Consider the following 18,447-nt stretch of genomic DNA (forward strand, 5'->3'; position numbering starts at 1 on the left):
TTTTCAGACTTTTTGTTTTAGTCTAGTCGGAACCATGTTTTCCATTGCAATTTAGTTCACAAAGGTATATGTACACTAAGTCTACACATACATATAAAGTTATATACAGAGATAGTTTCTTATTCTCTTATCTCAAACTCTTAGGTCCAGAGTGTTATGTAATATTTTGAACTTTAAAAGATAATGTGGTATGTATGTCTCTCTAGTATCAAGTATTTCTGCAATGAAATGTATTATTCATAATGAGTGGAGAAGAACAAAGGTCATAAATAACCTGTGAAATTTCAGGTCAGAGTTTGCTGTCGCATGGATTTTTGCACCAAACTAACAATAGAAACCAGTGGTTTCAGAGATGTTTAGATTTCAGAACCCAAGGATATAGGTGTATAGATCTTTGTGTACATATTTATAAAACAAAAATGTTTCATAAAACAAACTTTACCTTTGCTCTGTATAGTCATTTTGATTATTCTATTCTATATCATATTTCTAAAGTGTTAGTCGTGACTTACTAAATTGATTTCAGGACCCGATGCATGACAACCTGCAGTGGGAAAAACATTCACCCAGGAGTCTGTGTAGTCTTTGTTCTAGTACCTCACTTGGGAGTATTGTGGAACTGGATGTTTAGAAGTGTTCATTTACTACTACAGCTTTACAGCAGAAATTATAGAAAGAGAATATTATAATGCATGTTGTTCACTGGGACTTACATTTTTACACTCATCACTGTGTTGCTAAAATTGCTAGTGTGGTTTGTAGCTGATATTCATTCCTTTTTAATTGATGGTTGAAGGATTCATGCCTTTTAATTCCTCATCCATTGGTGAATATACCATTTTGTTTATCCATTTCTATTGATGGCTCCTTGGGTGGTTTTATGATTTTTGCTATTAATATTAGAAACAGTGCTGCCGCGAACATTCTTATACATGTCTTCTGGTGAGTGTGTGGGAGAGTATCTCTAAGGCAGAATGTGTATCTGTGCTTTGTGTGCAAAGAGAGCAGGTATGTTTGGACCATTTTTCCCATTCCCAGTCTTCTCAGAACTAATTTCACCCTCTGGGGGCGATACCACCCCCACTGAAAATGCTCTAGAGTATACATCTAGGAGTAGAGTTACTGGGTCATAAGGCCTGGGAAGATTCAGTTTTATAAGATAGTGTTTAATTGTTTTCCAAAATGGTTGTGCCTACCTGCTATGTGTAAATTTTCCACATCCTTTCCAATACATGATAATGTTGTACTTCTTAATTTTTCCCAATCAACAGGTATAAAATGGTATCTTGTGATATAACTCAAAATCTCTTTTATTAGTGAGATTAAGTATCTCTTCATATATTTATTGGCCATTTATGTTTTCTTCTGCACAGTGCCTATTTATGACTTTTACCCATTTTCCTATCATCCATTTATGTAGTTGTTTATGTATTAGTACTAATCTCTTTGTGTGTATGTCAGGCTTCTCTGGTAGCTCAGAGGGTAAAGAATCTGCCTGCAATGCAGGATACCCGGGTTTAATCCCTGGGTCGGAAACATCCCCTGGACGAAGGCATGGCAACCCACTCCAGTATTCTTGCCTGGAGAATCTCATGGATAGAGGCGCCTGGTGGGCTACAGGCTATGGGGTCGCAAAGAGTCAGACACAACTGAGCAACTAACACACACACACACTTGTATATGTACATACATACACATCTATATACATACATACACATGTATGTACATATACACACATATACTCAGTTTATAGCTTGCTTTTTCACTTTTTGTAGAGTCCTTTTGACTAACAAAAGTTCTTCATTTTAATATGGTTAAATGTGTCTGTGTTTAATTTCTGCTTAATACATTTTGCATCATAAGTCCTTCCCTATTCTAAAGTCAGAAAAATAATATTAAATATTTATTTTTTTACTGCTCCACCACTGATTGCACCATATGCATTAATTTTTTATTGTGATAAAATACACACTTATACACAATCTTATGGTTACTGTTGTTAACAATTTTGAGTGTACAGTTCAGTAGCATTAAGTACATTCACAATGTAACCCTTTACCACTATCCATTTTCAGAACTGTTCATCATCCCACACAGAAACTCAGTGCTCATTAAACAGTATATCCCCACTCTGCCCCCACAGTCCCCGGTGACCTCTCTTCTACTTTCTGTCTCTATGAATTTGCCTATTCTAGGTCCTCATGTAAATGGAGTCATGCAATATTTGCCCTTTGTGTCTGTTTTATTTCACTTAGCCTGATATTTTAAAGATTCATCTGTATTGGAGCATGTATCAGAATTTCATTCCTTCTTAAGGCTGAATAATATTCTATCATATGTATATACCTTGTGTTGTTAATCCATTCATTTGTCAAATGACAGTTGGGTTGTTTCCACGCTTTGGCTATTGTGAACGATGCTGCTGTGGACACTGGTGTTACAGCATCTGTTTGAGTCCTTGCTTTCAATTCTTCGGTGTGTATGCCTACATGTGGAATTGTTAGATCATATGGTGATTCTACATTTAATTTTTTGAGGAACTATTTTCTTTTAAAAGTTTAAAATTTTGTTTTTGTCATTTAAGACCTTAATCCATCTGGAGTTGATTTTCGAATATGGTATGAGATGTAGGAATCTGACTTTTTTTCCATATGGATAGCTATTTTTTTTTTCCAGTTCTGCATACTAAATAGCCTCTCCTTTCCACAACATAGGCCTTTTACTTATCAGTTTTAATAGAGTCACAATAACTTGGTAAGTTAATATATCATAGACACTTTAACTATCTAACCACCTTTCTGTATTACTCAGATTGTTTTCAGGTTTAATAATACTATTATGATTATTTTCACTCTTTCTCTTAACTTATTTTAAGAAGATATTTCTGAGAGTTGGATTATTTGGCTAAAGATTATGAATATTCTTGTGTCTCTCTTATACATCACTAGGTTACCCTTGATAAAAATGGAAAAGAAATATACATTGTCACCAACAAATAAGAGTATCTGTTTCCTTTAACTGTCCCACTACTGAATTCTATAATTTTTCTCCTTTTTTGAATATAGAATTTTAAAATAATAGTATCCTTTTTTTGTTGTTTGAACTCCTTAAAAACATGATATCTTTTTCTTCAAATGTTTTTTTGCTGTTTGTATGTCCTCCTTTATTTGCTGCAAAATAATAAAAATACTGTAGATGTTTTGTTATATAAATTCAAACAATGAAATAAAAGTTTGGTTGCTTTAAAATCCATATATCTATATGTTCTCTTTAGTGACTTGTTGCTCCATCATTGGGAATAGATAAAATTTTAAATGCAGTCCCCTACCATCCTCATTCTTATGAAAGTTATAAATAGAAGTTTGTCTTTAATGCACAGTCTCACACTTTAGATTTCTATTCAGTGTGAATTAATTTCCAATAGTTACTGTGACACTAGAATAAAAGTATAAATAATCTATGACTTCGTAAGTTGCTCTGAATAGATTTTCCCCATCTTGGTAACTTTCTTAGGAGTAATCCTTGTTTTAAATTTTAAAATGTCATAACCTATTTTAGTAGCCATCATATGGACTCTTAACTATTGTTTTAGATGAACCATTTAAACCATGCAGTGTGAAATTTACCTTTACTAGACAATGTGGAATTTGTCTAGCCCAAAGAATAAATGTTTATTTTTCTGATTATGAAACATGACTGGGACTTCCTGGTGGTCCAGTGGTTAAGAGTCTGCCGGCTAATGCAGGGCACACAGGTTCGATCCCTGGTTCAGGAGGATTGCACATGCTGTGGGGAAACTGAGCCCGTGCACCACGGCTACTGGCAGCGCTCTAGATCCCGCGCACCACAACTGGAGAGTAGCCCTACTTGCTGCAATGAGAGAAAGCCCGCACGCTGCAGCAAAGAAGATGAAGTGCAGCCGACAGTAAAAATAAATGAGTGAGTTAAAAAAAAGAGAAATACATGACTAAAAGTACATGAATGTTCAGAAAATTTATTAATGCTGGCACTTATAAAGTAATATTTGTTAACACTTACTGAATGTTTTGAATACAGTTCTAACTTCATGTTTAAATTAATTAATCCTGATATCATTTAATCCTCAATTAATCCTGATATCATTCCCGTGAGTTGTGATGGCTATTACTATTATTGTACCCATTTTATAGATCTAGAAACTTAGGCCTAGAAAGTACAAGAACTTGCTGAAGGTAATACAGCTAATAAGTACAGCTGCTGCTGCTGCTAAGTCGCTTCAGTCGTGTCCGACTCTGTGCGACCCCATAGACAGTAGCCCACCAGGCTCCCCCATCCCTGGGATTCTCCAGGCAAGAACACTGGAGTGGGTTGCCATTTCCTTCTCCAATGCATGAAAGTGAAAAGTCAAAGTGAAGTCACTCAGTCGTGTCCGACTCCCAGCGACCCCATGGACTGCAGCCTACCAGGCTCCTCCATCCATGGGATTCTCCAGGCAGGAGTACTGGAGTGGGTTGCCATTGCCTTCTCCAATAAGTACAGAGCTATTACTTATAATTCCACCCCTTGAAAATTATCAGTATAAAGAACTTAGGGTATGTATGTCCAAGGTCCAAGCTTTTAAAATGTGTACATGTGTATGTAGGTATACATACATATGGGATGAGGATAATTACTTTTCTTTACAAGTATGGCATATTATATTCAGCAGTTGTAATTTGCCATTTTTTTACTTAACAATGTATCTTTGTCGTCTATATGTCAGTACGTATAGCTCTGAGCTCATTTTTTCCCTCACTTTTTTAAATGGCTGCACAACTTTTGTTTTTTTCTGTGCTGGGTCTTCACTGCTGCGTGGGCTTTCTCTAGTTGCAGCAAGTGGGGGCTGCTCTTTTTTGTGGTGTGTGGGCTTCTCATTGTGTGACTTCTCTTGTTGCAGAGCGCAGGCTCTAGGGCCTGGGGGGCTTCAGTATTTGCGGCACATAGGCTCACTAGTTGTGACACCTAGGCTTAACTGCTCCACAGAATGTGGGATCTTCCCGGACCAGAGATTGAAGCCATGTCCCCCTTCATTGGCTGGCTTCCCAGGTGGCGCTAGTGGTAAAGAACCCGGTTGCTAATGCAGGAGACATAATGAGACATCAGTTCGATCCCTGGGTTGGAAAGATCCCCTGGACAAGGGCATGGCAACCCACTCCAGTATTCTTGCCTTGAGAATCTCATGGATAGAGGAACCTGGTGGACTACAGTCCATGGGGTCACAAAGAGTCAGACACCATTGAAGTGACTTAGCAGCACTGCCTGCATTGTCAGGCAGATTCTTAACCACTGGGAACACCAGAGAAGTCCCTTGCAAAAAGTGTTCCTGTTGTTGATATACCAAGCAGAAAAAATGAAGTTTATTCTATTTTTTTATGTTGTTATAAAGGTTTCAGTGAACATTGTTTTACATTTATTTTTGTATATTTGGTGAATTATTTCCTCAGGATAAATTTCTATAAGCAGATATTTATGGTCAAAAGGTAGGCACATTTAAAATTTGCTAAATATTGCCAAATAGTCCTCTAAAACCTTAGTTCAGATTTATACTCCCATCAACATCCTTGTTTGCTAGATTCTCATCATCATTTATTATTTGGATTTTAATTATATTCATGTCTTTATTTGGTGTTTTTTTATTACTGATGAACTTTAACTTATTTTCACATTTAACATCAGTGTTTCTTTAAAAAATTTTTTCTGCTTATATATTCTACCCATTTTTCTGTTGAAGTGTTTGTCTCATTAATTTGCAAGATTTGTTATTAAGAATATTAGGAATATTATTAAGTATGTGTTACCAGCATTTTTGCAGTTTATAATTTGCTCAATATGACTATGTCTCGTCATATAGTACTATGTTTTCTCAATTTTTCATTACAGTTTTAATATACTGTATTACATATTTTACATTTAATAATATGCATAGTACATAATATTATGGACAAAATAATTTGTTTTCAAATAACTGTCTTGGTGATATTTGTTAACTAATACACTTTTTTCCCTACTTACTTCGGATAACACCTTTATCTTATACTAAATTTCCATATGGTAAGTGTGTCTATTTCTAGACTCCCTGTTCTATTGATCTAGGCATCCAGACCAACATACTCACTTTTTACATTTATTGTAGCCTTATAATGAAGTTTAACAGTTTATAGGATAAGCTTCCCTATATTCTTTTATTTCTAAAAATTGTTCTATTTTTACACTTTTGTTCTTTTACATGCACTTTTGTGTGCTTTTACTTAAATTTTTACTGGTATATAACATGCATACTAAAAACAAACTTTATACCTTTTTTTAAATTATAAAAACAAACAAAAAAGGTAATTCAAGGAAAAGTCTCTAACCCCTCCTTCATACACCCCAGTGCCATTCCACAGAGGTAATCACTTTTTCAAAATTATAAATCTGTTGAGAAAATGCTTTTAAAAAATCATCATCTTTTGATTAGATGAACATTAGAGTCATTCAGTCAAGTTCTGGTAGATAAGACACTTTAGAATTTAATTTGGATATAATGAATTAGTTTAAGGAGAATTGACTTTACAGCCTCATCTTCACCTGTCCAGGAATGCTTTGTTTTATGGATTTTTTAAAGTCTTTTGTTATGTCTTTCAATAAAATTTAAAAACTACGTGTCTTACATGTTTCTTATGATGTATATTCTTAGGCTAAAAAATGTACATGTATATATGTATAAACATAGTAAACTCCAAGGATAAATCATCTTTTTTGTAAGACCAGTATCATACAGGGAGAGAGATGGTGCTTTTGTGTACAAATACTATTATAAACCAGAGTCTTTTTACCATTATACTTTTCTGGTGATTAGTATTTATAGGGTGGCTGATTTTCTCATATTTATCTTTCATATTTTAAAATGCTATTACAGTACTTTAAAATACTATTATAAAGCTGGGAATAATTTCTTCCCAGGAGAAGTACAGTATTACTCATTATCCCTGCCTATGAGCAGGACTGGAGTGTTGAGAAACTAAATGAAACAAAGAGCTGTGGCTTAAAAAGAAATAATATTTAGTTCTATGCCTTGTGCAGATCAGGGTGTCTCCTTTCTTTTAGACCTCATTTGTCTTCATGCCCAGGAGATCATATTGTTTGACTGAATGAATGAATATATAAATAGATGAAGAGATGAGTCAAAAATGATTATAAACACACAGATATCAATATAAAGGAAAGATTATGAGAAATGTTTCATGTTCATTTTATTTGTGATCTAATTGTTCCTTAAAGTTTTAATAATTAAAACGTAAGGATGTATACATTTATGCTGACAAGAAAAGTCAGAGTAGTTTTGATCTATAAAGCTTATATTGACAAGAACATAATATTATTACTTTTTTAGTTTGTTTATTTGTTTTACAAATAAGAGTTTCTTTGAAAATGTGGTGTTGTACTGACAATAAAAATCATAGAGAACTCACTTGATCAAGGGAATATAATCCCAGAAAAAAAAGGTAAGGAGATACTCATCTGTTTCCTTTGAGATTCCTCTTTCAGATCTGCAGGGAGACTTGAGAATCTTTAGGGTATATCTTACTTACTAATGTAACCAAAAGTTCTGAAGTCGTTCTCAGGCATTAAATGGATCCAGATCAAATAACTCAAAGCTCATGCATTTCAATGTGTGGATTCCAGCATACTCACCTATAATTCTTAGGTGTCCCAGGCTGCACTTTTGCCCCCATCTATGTCTCCATAATATGATTACTTTGAACGGTAAACCAGCTTTTAATTTCTTTTTTTGAACTTTATTGAACTGTAGTTGACTTATAATGCTGTGTTAGTTTCAGGTGTACAGCAAAGTGAATCAGTTACATGTTTTATATATAGGATTGTGTTTATGTCAATCCCAACCTCCCAATTTATCCCTCCCCCACCCTTACCCCCTAGTAACCATTAGTTTGTTTTCTATATCTGTGGCTCTACTTCGGTTTTGGGAATAAGTTCCTTTGTACCCTTTTTTTTTTTAAGATTCCACATATAAGTGGTATATTTGTCTTTGGCTCACTCAGTATGAGAGTCTCTTGGTCCACCCATGTTGCTGCAAATGGCATTGTTTTGTTCTTTTTAATGGCCGAGTGATATTCCATTGTATACATGTACCACATCTTTATCCATTCCTCTGTTGATGGACTTTTAGGTTGCTTTCATTTCTTTCTTTTTAACTACTTTTTCTCTAGCCACTAAGTGAAATCTGAATTAGGCTGTAGACTCCCCCTGCTGGGTAAGAATGGTGAAAAGAGCAGAAAACCTAAATTTTGGATTTAAACAATCAAAGGTCCCACTAGGCACTGTTGAAGTGCCCTAATTGGTGTATTAAATCCTTGTATGTGTTCTCCACAGGGCTTCCCTGGTGGCTCAGACGGTAATCTGCCTGCAGTGCAGGAGACCCGGGTTTGATCCCTGGGTTAGGAAGATCCCCTGGAGAAGGGAATGGCAACCCACTCCAGTATTTCTGCTGAGAGAATTCTGTGGACAGAGGAGCCTGGCAGGCTGTAGTCCATGGGGTCACAGAGAGTCAGACACGACTGAGTGACTAACACACACATGTATTCTCCACAGGGAGCTTTTCCAGCTCGTTTGAAGAAAGTGCTGATTGTGGGAGCACCCATATGGTTCCGAGTGCCCTATTCCATCATCAGCCTCCTTCTGAAGGATAAAGTTCGGGAGAGGGTAAGGCAAGCTAACTTTATTATTTGGAGGTTGGATAGGTACAGTTCCATCTCTGCTGTTGAAACTTGCCAGTTAATTCTCTACCTTCAAAAGCCTTCCTGGCTTGTCTCTCTTCCTTTCTGTTAGTGTGTTCACTTACATTTTCTGCTTTATTCTTTACTCAGCTCTGTACAAGCTGCCTTTTTGACTGGTACTACAAGTTCCTTGAAGTTTGTACCTTGACATAATTTGGGCACTTCCCCTCGATATAGAACCTTGCATGCAGCTAGTATCGAAGAAATGTGTCCCATGCGTAACTTAGAGATAGCTACCACTTCCCAAATTTAGATTTGTACAGCTTCTAATATAATTACATCAGTTGAGCTGGTATTTGATTTTGTTCAACTGGAAGTATCACTCGGTCCCTTTGACCACCAGGGTGGTAAAGGAAAATCTCAGACTCTTTTTACTCCTGGCATTTTCTCATAAAACAGCTTGTTGCTTCCTAACTTCAAAAGTGTTGTCTAATATCATCTTAATTCTATTATCATTCCCCGAATATTCCATGACACAAAGATTATGGTTTTAGTCATTCACTCATTCATTTCTTACCCTTAAAAGAAAGGGTATAGGAAACATTGATATACTAGAATAAGATAATAATGTAAAATATTGTCAGAGGATTTTTTTTTAAAAAGAATATGAGATTATATGAATACTAACAATTCAGATCTTTGTAGCTGAGGCAACTTGGGTTGGAGGGAAAAAACTAAAGACAGTTGGTTTTGTAGAAGCTTAGGGACTTAGTGACCCCAGAGTAGGAGAGGTACTCTCCCAGGTGACTCTTTGAGAGGACTCCTTGGGTGAGTTCTTAACACTTGAATTTTATACAAGTGTATATACATGCATGTATAAGCTCAAAATATATTGAGCACCTTTACAGTTCAGGTGCTGAGCCTTAGGAATTAAAACTGGAGTGCCATAGCCGTTACTCCTGTGGAGTTCATGGTTGTGAAAGGGGACAAGACATGTTCAGAGGACTGTGGCTCGACGGGAACACAGAGGAGAATATTGCCTCAGACAGTCAGGGAAGGCTTCACAAAAGAGGTGAGCCATAAGCTGGTCCTTGAAGAGGCCATAGAGAAAAAGACAGCATTCCAGGAAGCAGCAGCAGCAAGCAAGGCAAACATCCCATTCCACACAGATTTCAAAAGGAACGAACTAGGCTAATTTGCTCCAATATGGCTGTGTCCACTATGGCAGCAAAGAGAGGAATTGAGTATTATAGTTCTCTAGCATTTTTCCTGGGCTTCCCTGCCTCTGGGTGGCTAGTCTTATCTTGCTCTCATTTAGAAATCTATTTTTGAGAACATCCATACCAAGCTGTGAGTAAAGGACAAGTTAGCTTAGAATTGGTTACCTTAGTATGGGGTTGACAGAAACCACCACTTTCTATGCATTCTTGGTAGTCAAAAAGGCCAGGACCCATGTGAGATGGAACTGGAAAGCCTTGTATATAGTATAAAGCCTTGGTTCTCTATACCTACCTTTATGTTTATAACAGGGCCCTTAATTCCAGGAATGAATTTGGTATACATTGTGGAAAATCAAACCTTTCCTGGGAAATTCCTAGGATTTCAATGTTAAACAGATGAAACTGCATTTACGTCTTTTCTAAGTATACCACATGTTTCAAGCCAATCTCATCTCATTCTCTGAAGTACTTTGGTTCTTTACCTTCACTGTCTGTATGCCCCTCCCTCCCCACAGACTCACGTGGTTCTCTCTTACTTTCCAGATTCAGATATTGAAGACGTCTGAGGTCACCCAGCACCTGCCCAGAGAGTGCCTCCCGGAAAACCTGGGTGGATATGTCAAAATTGACCTCGCCACTTGGAATTTCCAGTTTCTATCCCAGATGAATGGCCACCCAGATCCCTTCGATGAGATCATCCTGTTCTCCCTCCCTCCGGCCTTAGACTGGGACTCAGTGCATGTCCCAGACCCCCAAGCCATGACCATCCAGGAGTTGATGGACTATGTTAGCACCAGGCAGAAGCGGGGTATATACGAGGAGTACGAAGACATCCGTCGTGAGAACCCAGTTGGTACTTTCCACTGTTCCATGTAAGTAGGAAAGGTTTGGGCCAGCAATCACTTTCCAAGATGCTTGTGACACGTGTTAGTACACCTTCCACACCTCACATCCTTAAGAGAGGCTCTTCCTTAGGTTAAGGAGCACCACTTTCACTTAGATCATCATTTCTCTCATCCAGAAAGAGGCACCTGTTGGCGCTTGTTGCCAGCAGCATACGCTGTGAAGTTTCTGAAGGTCTTTGGTAACAATGGAGAAACTGTGTACTAAAGGATGCATTTTTTGATGTGTTCCTGATATGCAAGTGCTTTTAGGGAAAAAAAAAAGTAGAGGCCCAAAAGGTAGGCTGTTGATTCTTGTTCTAAGTGTGATCTCTGGTCCTTGCTTTTGGGCAGCTTCTGCCTAGAGCATTTATGGTGTTACATTACTTTCTGAGGAGGAGTACTGGTCCATTTAAAATAACACACAGTCAGTAAGAGAGAAGAGTTGCCTCTTAGGAATTTAGCCTGTGGGATTTTCCTTCTACCTAAATTCTATAACTGGTTTGTAACTACTTGATAACTCTTGTTGGCAGTAGAGCACTGATCATTTCTCTTACTGCTGCTGTCATTTATCCTAACATGTTTTCATTGGCTGCAGCAAAAACTTCTTTTCCTCCAAGTTTTGAGATCTGTTTGTTAAAAATTAAGGAAGCTGTCTCCAGTGGGTCTTAGGCTCAAGTTCCAGCTTAGCCAAAAATATCCTCTGTGACTTACCCAAGTTATTTCCCTACTCTGTACCTCAGTTTTCCTGTTTGTAATATTTTATGTTAGACTCGCTGATATCCACTGATTATTTTATAGCTTAAATGTTTTAGGGATCTGTGAGTACCTCTCTCCCCTTGTAATTCCTCTCCAGCTTAGTCAGTGTGCTGTAAAAAAAAAATATGCAAAGAGTGAGGAAAGAGAGAGAAGGAAAAAGAAAGAGAAAAATAACCAGTTAGGAAACAGATAAGGAAGGTAAGAGAGAAGAAGCAATTGAGAAAAAAAAAAATCAATAAAACAAGAATGCAAAGAAAAATAAGGGAAAAAGAGAGAAAGCAGAACATGTATCATGTGGGGAGAATGTTCTTCCCTACCGGTTCTAGACCCCTATATGTGTCCAGTCCTTTTCCCAGCCAGAGCAGAGGGTGTACCCTTGTTCTGGGAATTCCTGACTCTGCTCTGGTGCTTCTACTGAAGGGGCCTTAAGGTGTCATTTCTACCATGGTTCCCCTTCACCACATTAAAAATGTGTGTTTGGATTGTCCTCTTTGCATCTCCAAGTCAGCTATCATGTTATAATCAGAGAATATATCCCGATGTTATGGAAGGATTCCCAGTCTTGCCTCTTTATTTATTGAATGAATGAAAACATCCTACTTCAGGAGCTGGAAACCAGAACGCTCAACATCTTCAGGCCTGTGTCTCACCCCCAGTTCCAGTAGAACTACTTACACACAACAAACTGTTTTCCTTGGAATTCTAGTTTAAGAAGTAGGTATCAAGAGTATTCACTGCGGTCCAGGATGCCCACGGACTGTGAGACTTTACCTTTTTTTTCCCCTCATTCTTTCAAAGGATTTTTTTAATAAATAAAAATTTAATTTTTATTATGAGAAAATTATAGATTCAAAGATCATGTATACCCTTTCCACACCTATCCCATGGTAACATTTTCCAGAAGCTTTGTATAGTATCACAACTGGGATATTGATAAGTAAGTAAGTGAAAGTTGCTCAGTCATGTCTGACTCTTTGCAACCCCATGGACTGTACAGTCCGTGGAATTCTCCAGGCCAGAATAGTGGAGTGGGTTAGGGTTGGAGATCTTCCCAACCCAGGGATTGAACCCAGGTCTCCCACACTGCAGGTCCACCAATCTTATTCAGATTTCCCCAGTTTTTGTTTGTGTGTTTGTGTATTTAGTTCTTTGCAATTTTTATCACTCAGGTAGGTTTGTGTATACAAAAGCACAGTCAAGATACAGAATTCCATAGCCATATACCTCTCCATTCTGTCCCTCCCCATCCCCCACCCCTGTAACTACTAATCAGTTTTCCATTACTATGATTTTGTCATCTCAAGAATGTTATTATATAGATGGAATCATACTGTATATAGACTTTTGGGATTGCCTTTTTTCACTCAGTATAATTCTCTGGAGTTTCACCCAAGTTGTTATTTGTATCAAGTTTGTTCCTTTTTATTGCTGAATAATATTCCATGATATGAATGAACCACAGTGTAAACTGTTAACCAGTTAACCACTTACCTGTTGAAGGACATCTGGGTTGTTTCCAGTTCTAGCTATTACGAGTAAAGCTGCTGTGAACATTCATGTCTAGGTTTTGTGTAAAAATAAGTTTCTGTTTCTCTGGGATAAATGGCTAAGGGTGGAATTGCTAGGTTATATGTTAATTAAGTGTTTAGTTTTATGAAAAACTGTCCAGCTGTTTTCCAGAGTGGCTATATTCTTCTGCATTTCCCCCCAGCAATATATGAATGGGCTGTTTCTTTTTTTAAAATATGTATTAGTTCTTTTGTTGACTCTGCTGGGTCTCTGACCGTCATTGTGGCATATGGGATTCTTAGTTGCAGCATGTGGGCTTCAGTTCCCTGACCAGGGACCAAACCCGGGCCACCTGCGCTGGGAGCTCGGAGTCTTAGCCACTGGACTACCAGGGAAGTCCCAGAGTGATCCATTTTCTTTGCATCCTCACCAGTGTTCAGTGTTGTCACTTTTTTTTTTTTTATTTTGGCTGTTCTGATAGGTATGTAGTGATACCTCTAAGTTAAAATTAAAATTGTGGTCTTAATTTACATTTTTCTACTAGCTAATGTTATTGAACATTTTTTCATGTACTTATTTGCCATCTGTATATCCTCTTTGTAAAAACGTCTTTTGCCCATTTTCTATTTGGATTTTTTTTTTTTTTAAACTCTTGATACTTGAGAGTTCTTTATGTTCTAGGTACTGGTTCTTTGTTGGATGCATAGTTTGAAAATATTTTCTTTCAGTCTGTAGCTTTTCTTTCTTTTTTTCTTTTCTGGTTCTCTTGTGAAGCAGAAGTTTATTTTGATGAAGTTCCTTTAATCATTTTTTCCTCTATGGCTCATACTCTTGATGTCAAGCCTAAGAACACATTGCTTTGCCTTAGAATCCAAAGATTTTTCTACTTTTTTCCCTTAAATTTTTATAGTTTATGTTTTACATTTAACTTAAATCTGTGATCCATTTTGAATTAATTTTTTGTGTAAGGTTTAGTTTGGTGTTCAAATTTTTTCCCTATAGATATCTAATTGTTCCAGCACCATTGGTCGGAAAGAGTATTCCTTCTTCTGTTAAATTGTTCTTGGAACTTTTTAAAATATCAGCTGGGTTTCTTTGTGTGGGAAGATTCCTCTAAGAGTATAACCTTACTAACAACTATTTCTTACCATCAAGAATTAATAACTGGCAGTTTTTAGTATTTTGTTGTATTTGCTTTATCTTTTTATATAAAAGAAAGAGTTAATTGTAAAGTTGAAATCTCTTCTAATCGTCACCATCAATTCTCACTCAGAAGTAGTCATGTGGTATGTTTCCTTCCAGATCATTATGTTTATATCCTTACATATACATTCATACCCATAAATAATATAGACTATTAGTTTATGTGTGTGGTCTTTGTAAAAACTTTTTTGCTTTTAATCAATATATATGCAGATGACTTTTTCAGAATCAAATAATACCAAAGAAAAAAAGTAATGAATGACAAATAGCAGTCTCCCGCCTTACCCTCAGTTCCACTCCCGTTGTCATCCATTTTCAACTCTTGTAGTTGTTTCTTTATTTCAGTTCGTTTCATCTCTTTCAGGTCTCCAGGAAACCTAGAGAAGAACCGCTATGGGGATGTACCCTGCCTGGACCAAACTAGAGTGAAGCTGACAAAACGAAGCGGCCACACTCAGGTAGAAAGATAAATGTCTTTCAGAAGCACTGGGGGAAATGTAAGCCTCTTCCAAAGTGAAGCTTACTAATACTGTAGTAGAAAGAACATGAACTCTAAGCCAGAGAGAGAGAGTTTGAGTTTTAGACTACATACTAGTCTGTTACCATATGAAAGTCCTTTTATGCCCATCTCACAGTATTAAGTGGAAATTAAATGAAATACTTGATGTACATGCTGATAGCCCAAAGTCTGGTATATTACTGTAGGTACTCAATAAATTATTTCTCCTTTTACTCTTTAGTTATAAAGTCATAGACATGTCATCTACCTTACTGGTGTGAGGTTATATATTGCATCAATACCAGAGGACTCATTATAAGTGACCTCTGATTTTTCCATCTAGAAGATCTGACAAAAATTTTAGACAACTAGTGTATGCATGGACTTCCCTGGTGGCTCAGATGGTAAAGAATCTGCCTGAATGCGGGAGACCTGTGTTTGATCCCTGGGTTGGGAAGATCCCCTGGAGGAGGGCATGGCAACCCACTTCAGTATTGTTGCCTGGAGAATCCCTATGGACAGAGGAGCCTGGTGGGCTACAGTCCATGGGGTCGCAAAGAGTCGGACATGACTGAGCACCTGAGCACAAAAGAGATGAATTGGTCAAATGCCTATATTATTTAGTATTGATTCAATCATATCTGTACATATTAAAAATCATATATGTTTAGTAGGGATATTTAGTGAAAATGTTATTCAGACTCTTCACATACATCTGTCCTTATTTGAGCTACTTTTTGAGTCAATCTAACACGGTTTTCCAGAACACATCTTTTTATTTCTTTTTTTAAGTATATTGTCACTGGAAAATTTATCCTAAATCAGAAAAAAAATCTATAACATTAGCACAGTTTTTTCTTTTCTTTCATTCTGTATCTCATGCATCCTCTAAAGCATAATCACTTACTTCTTTTTAAAGTCCTCTTTAGTATGACTTGATTACAGCGACATCCAAAACTTAGAATTTTGAGGTCAGCAATTAAATAGGTGTTATATTTCCTTTTTTTTCCTTCTGATACAACAGTTCTGTCTGGTGACCTCTATATACATCAAAAAACAGCATTGATTGAGCTTCCTGTTCACAGTTAAAGGAGTTTAAATAGTGCCCCTTAACATCACACACAGTATAAGGACTTGTTATATCCCTCCTCTTGTTTCTGGAGGATAATTCTTAGGAAGATGATTGCTTTATATTTGGGCATATATGATATATGAATCAGGACCGTGGGATCATGGTTTTAATCTCTTTGATCCTACTGTTTCAATTCATAAACTGAATTCATAACCCTGTCTAGGGTCCTTACAGAGGGTTTTTGTGCAGTGGTATTAGCTGAGAGTCTGCCTGATTGAAGGCAAATTCATCAGTATTACTGAGTTTTGTCTTTGTTGAATTGAGGCTCTAGAGTCAGAGATATCTGAACGCATCTGTCTTGTTGACTGCTCTGTCTCTAAGACCTAGAACAGTGCCTATCATGTATCAGACATTCAGTAAATTATTTGTGAGTGAGTGAGTGAACCCACCCCAGTGTACCAGGAGACTATTCTAGTCATCGTGTAATTAATCTGAAGATCATCACTTGAGTTAATACTCCCTCTCCATACTACAAATATTGGTAGAGGCTTTTTTCCACAGTAAGTGGAGGATTCAGGTTTGTTAGTGAATTGTTTAGCAGGTTTATATATACCTGGAATTATGTTTCTATTGCACCTGGCCCATAACATAATGTGTGTGCTGCTTTGGTTCTTCCTGCTGTTTCAGTTTGCCCCCAAGTCTGCACTTTATCTCTGAGGTCGTTTTCAGTTTTTAATATCTAATGATTCTTCTGAAATTGCTGGTTTTAATTCCCAGTGCTCTCAGAGACAAGGATGCTAAAAACTGGTATCCTTAGTTATAAAGAAATAAGTCCCCTTTAAAGAAGTGCCATTTCTTTTCAAAGCATGAAGGTAACTCCAAGTGTGACAGCTTATATATTACTTATACAATAGTGTTGATTGACATGTACCAGCTAAATCATTTGTACTTTTCTATGCCTTCTCACATGGGCCCTTTAGGGTCCCATCTGAGTGTGCCAGGCAGAACAGAGGATGGGCTTTGGCTGACTGTGGGTGAGGCCTGGATTAAGAGGCCTGGTTGGGGTGAATGTGACTTTTTGCTTGCTGAGTCCACTGCGTGTTTCATTAGCTTAGTGAAGGTGTCCTAATCAGGGTAGAGCACTAGTATTAATAGTATGAGGTCACTACCAGTTGCTGTGGGAGAAGAAAAGAGCAGGAAACTCGACTAAATAATCAGTGGGAGGATAAGTTGGTAGACTGACTATCTAATGGACATGCCTCCAAATAACATGGGTTTGACCGTGAGATAGAGATGTTTTCTTTTTGTGGTTGAGCCATGCAGCTTACATGATCTTAGTTCCCTGATCAGGGATTGAACCCGGCTCACATCAGTGAAAGACCTAGGTCCTAATCACTGGACCACTCAGGGAATTCCTCAGAGATGTTTTCTGAGGGTGGCTGTGGGGGTACTGACAGCTCAGACTATTCTCCAAGTGTTGGAACCAGTGGCGAAAGGGTTGATGGGGAGTCGTTTTGATCTCTTTAGACTGGAGTGGAGTATGAATTTTCCCTAGTTTCTTGTTGAAACATCTTTACTTTTGCCCTGTAACCCTTCATATCCTCTAATATCCATCCATCCTAGCTGCTAGATACTCTCAACTAGTTATATTGTGACTTGAGGCTGTAGCTGCATCCGTTTGGCTTTTTTATCAGTTTGGACTAAATAGTGTTGACAGAGATCTTGTGAGGAGGTAGAATAAAAACAATAAAAATTTAAGCCTATTTAATTTTCCTGATGGCTAATGATGTAAATAGACGGAGGACATTGGGAGGTGGGAGAAGGCCCGCAGAAGAGAGTGCATCATGAACTGTTCATTGAGATTCTTCTGAAGGTGTGTGGCTTTTGCTTTGTGTCAATTTAGGCAGTAACAGAGCCTGGGTGTTTGGCCCATGCTGTTGATGGTCCTAGGTGTGAGGTGTAACTTTCTTCCTTCTCCAGTCACACTTTGCCTTTTGTGTGTCACCACGTGGACAGGATGTTCCTGCTCAGGTTGCTTGGCTTGCCTCCCTTCTGAGTTTGGTTTTGAGCTGCAGTGCTGTAGTCCTAAGGGACTTTTTTTTTTTTTTTTTTTAATAGCGGCTTTTCTGAGATATAATACACACACCATACGGTTCACTCTTTTAAAATGTACAAATCATTGGTTTTTAATATATTCTGAGTTGTGCAACTGTCACCACAATCAACTTTAGAACATTTTTATCACCTAAAAAAGAAACTCACCTTGGTAGTCACTCCCCATTTCCCCCAAGGACATCTGCTCTTTGTGTACTCTTTTGGCCTTTTGTGGACATCTTACGTAGAGTCATGCAATATGTGACCCTTTATGTCTGGTTTCTCTCACTTAGCACGTTTTCAAGGTTCATTCATATTGTAGTATGTATCAGTATTTCTTTTTTATTGCTGAATAATATTCCATTGTGTGTGTGTGTGTGTATACACATTTTATAAAATATTTATTCATTTGTTTATTTTTGGTTGTGCTGGTCTTTGTTGCTGCACTCAGGCTTTCTCTAGTTTCAGCAGGCAG

The 18,447-nt window shown here is 37.4% G+C and overlaps 1 protein-coding gene across 1 annotated transcript in view; it reads left to right on the forward strand.

The window, feature by feature from the left end:
- The window catches only part of PTPN9 (protein tyrosine phosphatase, non-receptor type 9), a 70,631-nt gene that overhangs the window by 40,642 nt on the left and 11,542 nt on the right, over nucleotides 1–18,447 (forward strand). Inside the window, exons 6-8 of the mRNA XM_027520753.1 lie at nucleotides 8,611–8,721; nucleotides 10,499–10,827; nucleotides 14,672–14,765. Of these exons, the coding sequence (XP_027376554.1) occupies nucleotides 8,611–8,721; nucleotides 10,499–10,827; nucleotides 14,672–14,765 (534 nt within the window). The remainder of the gene's footprint in view (nucleotides 1–8,610; nucleotides 8,722–10,498; nucleotides 10,828–14,671; nucleotides 14,766–18,447) is intronic.

This window comes from Bos indicus x Bos taurus, chromosome 21 (assembly GCF_003369695.1).
Source record: "Bos indicus x Bos taurus breed Angus x Brahman F1 hybrid chromosome 21, Bos_hybrid_MaternalHap_v2.0, whole genome shotgun sequence".
Taxonomy (NCBI): Eukaryota; Metazoa; Chordata; class Mammalia; order Artiodactyla; family Bovidae; genus Bos; species Bos indicus x Bos taurus.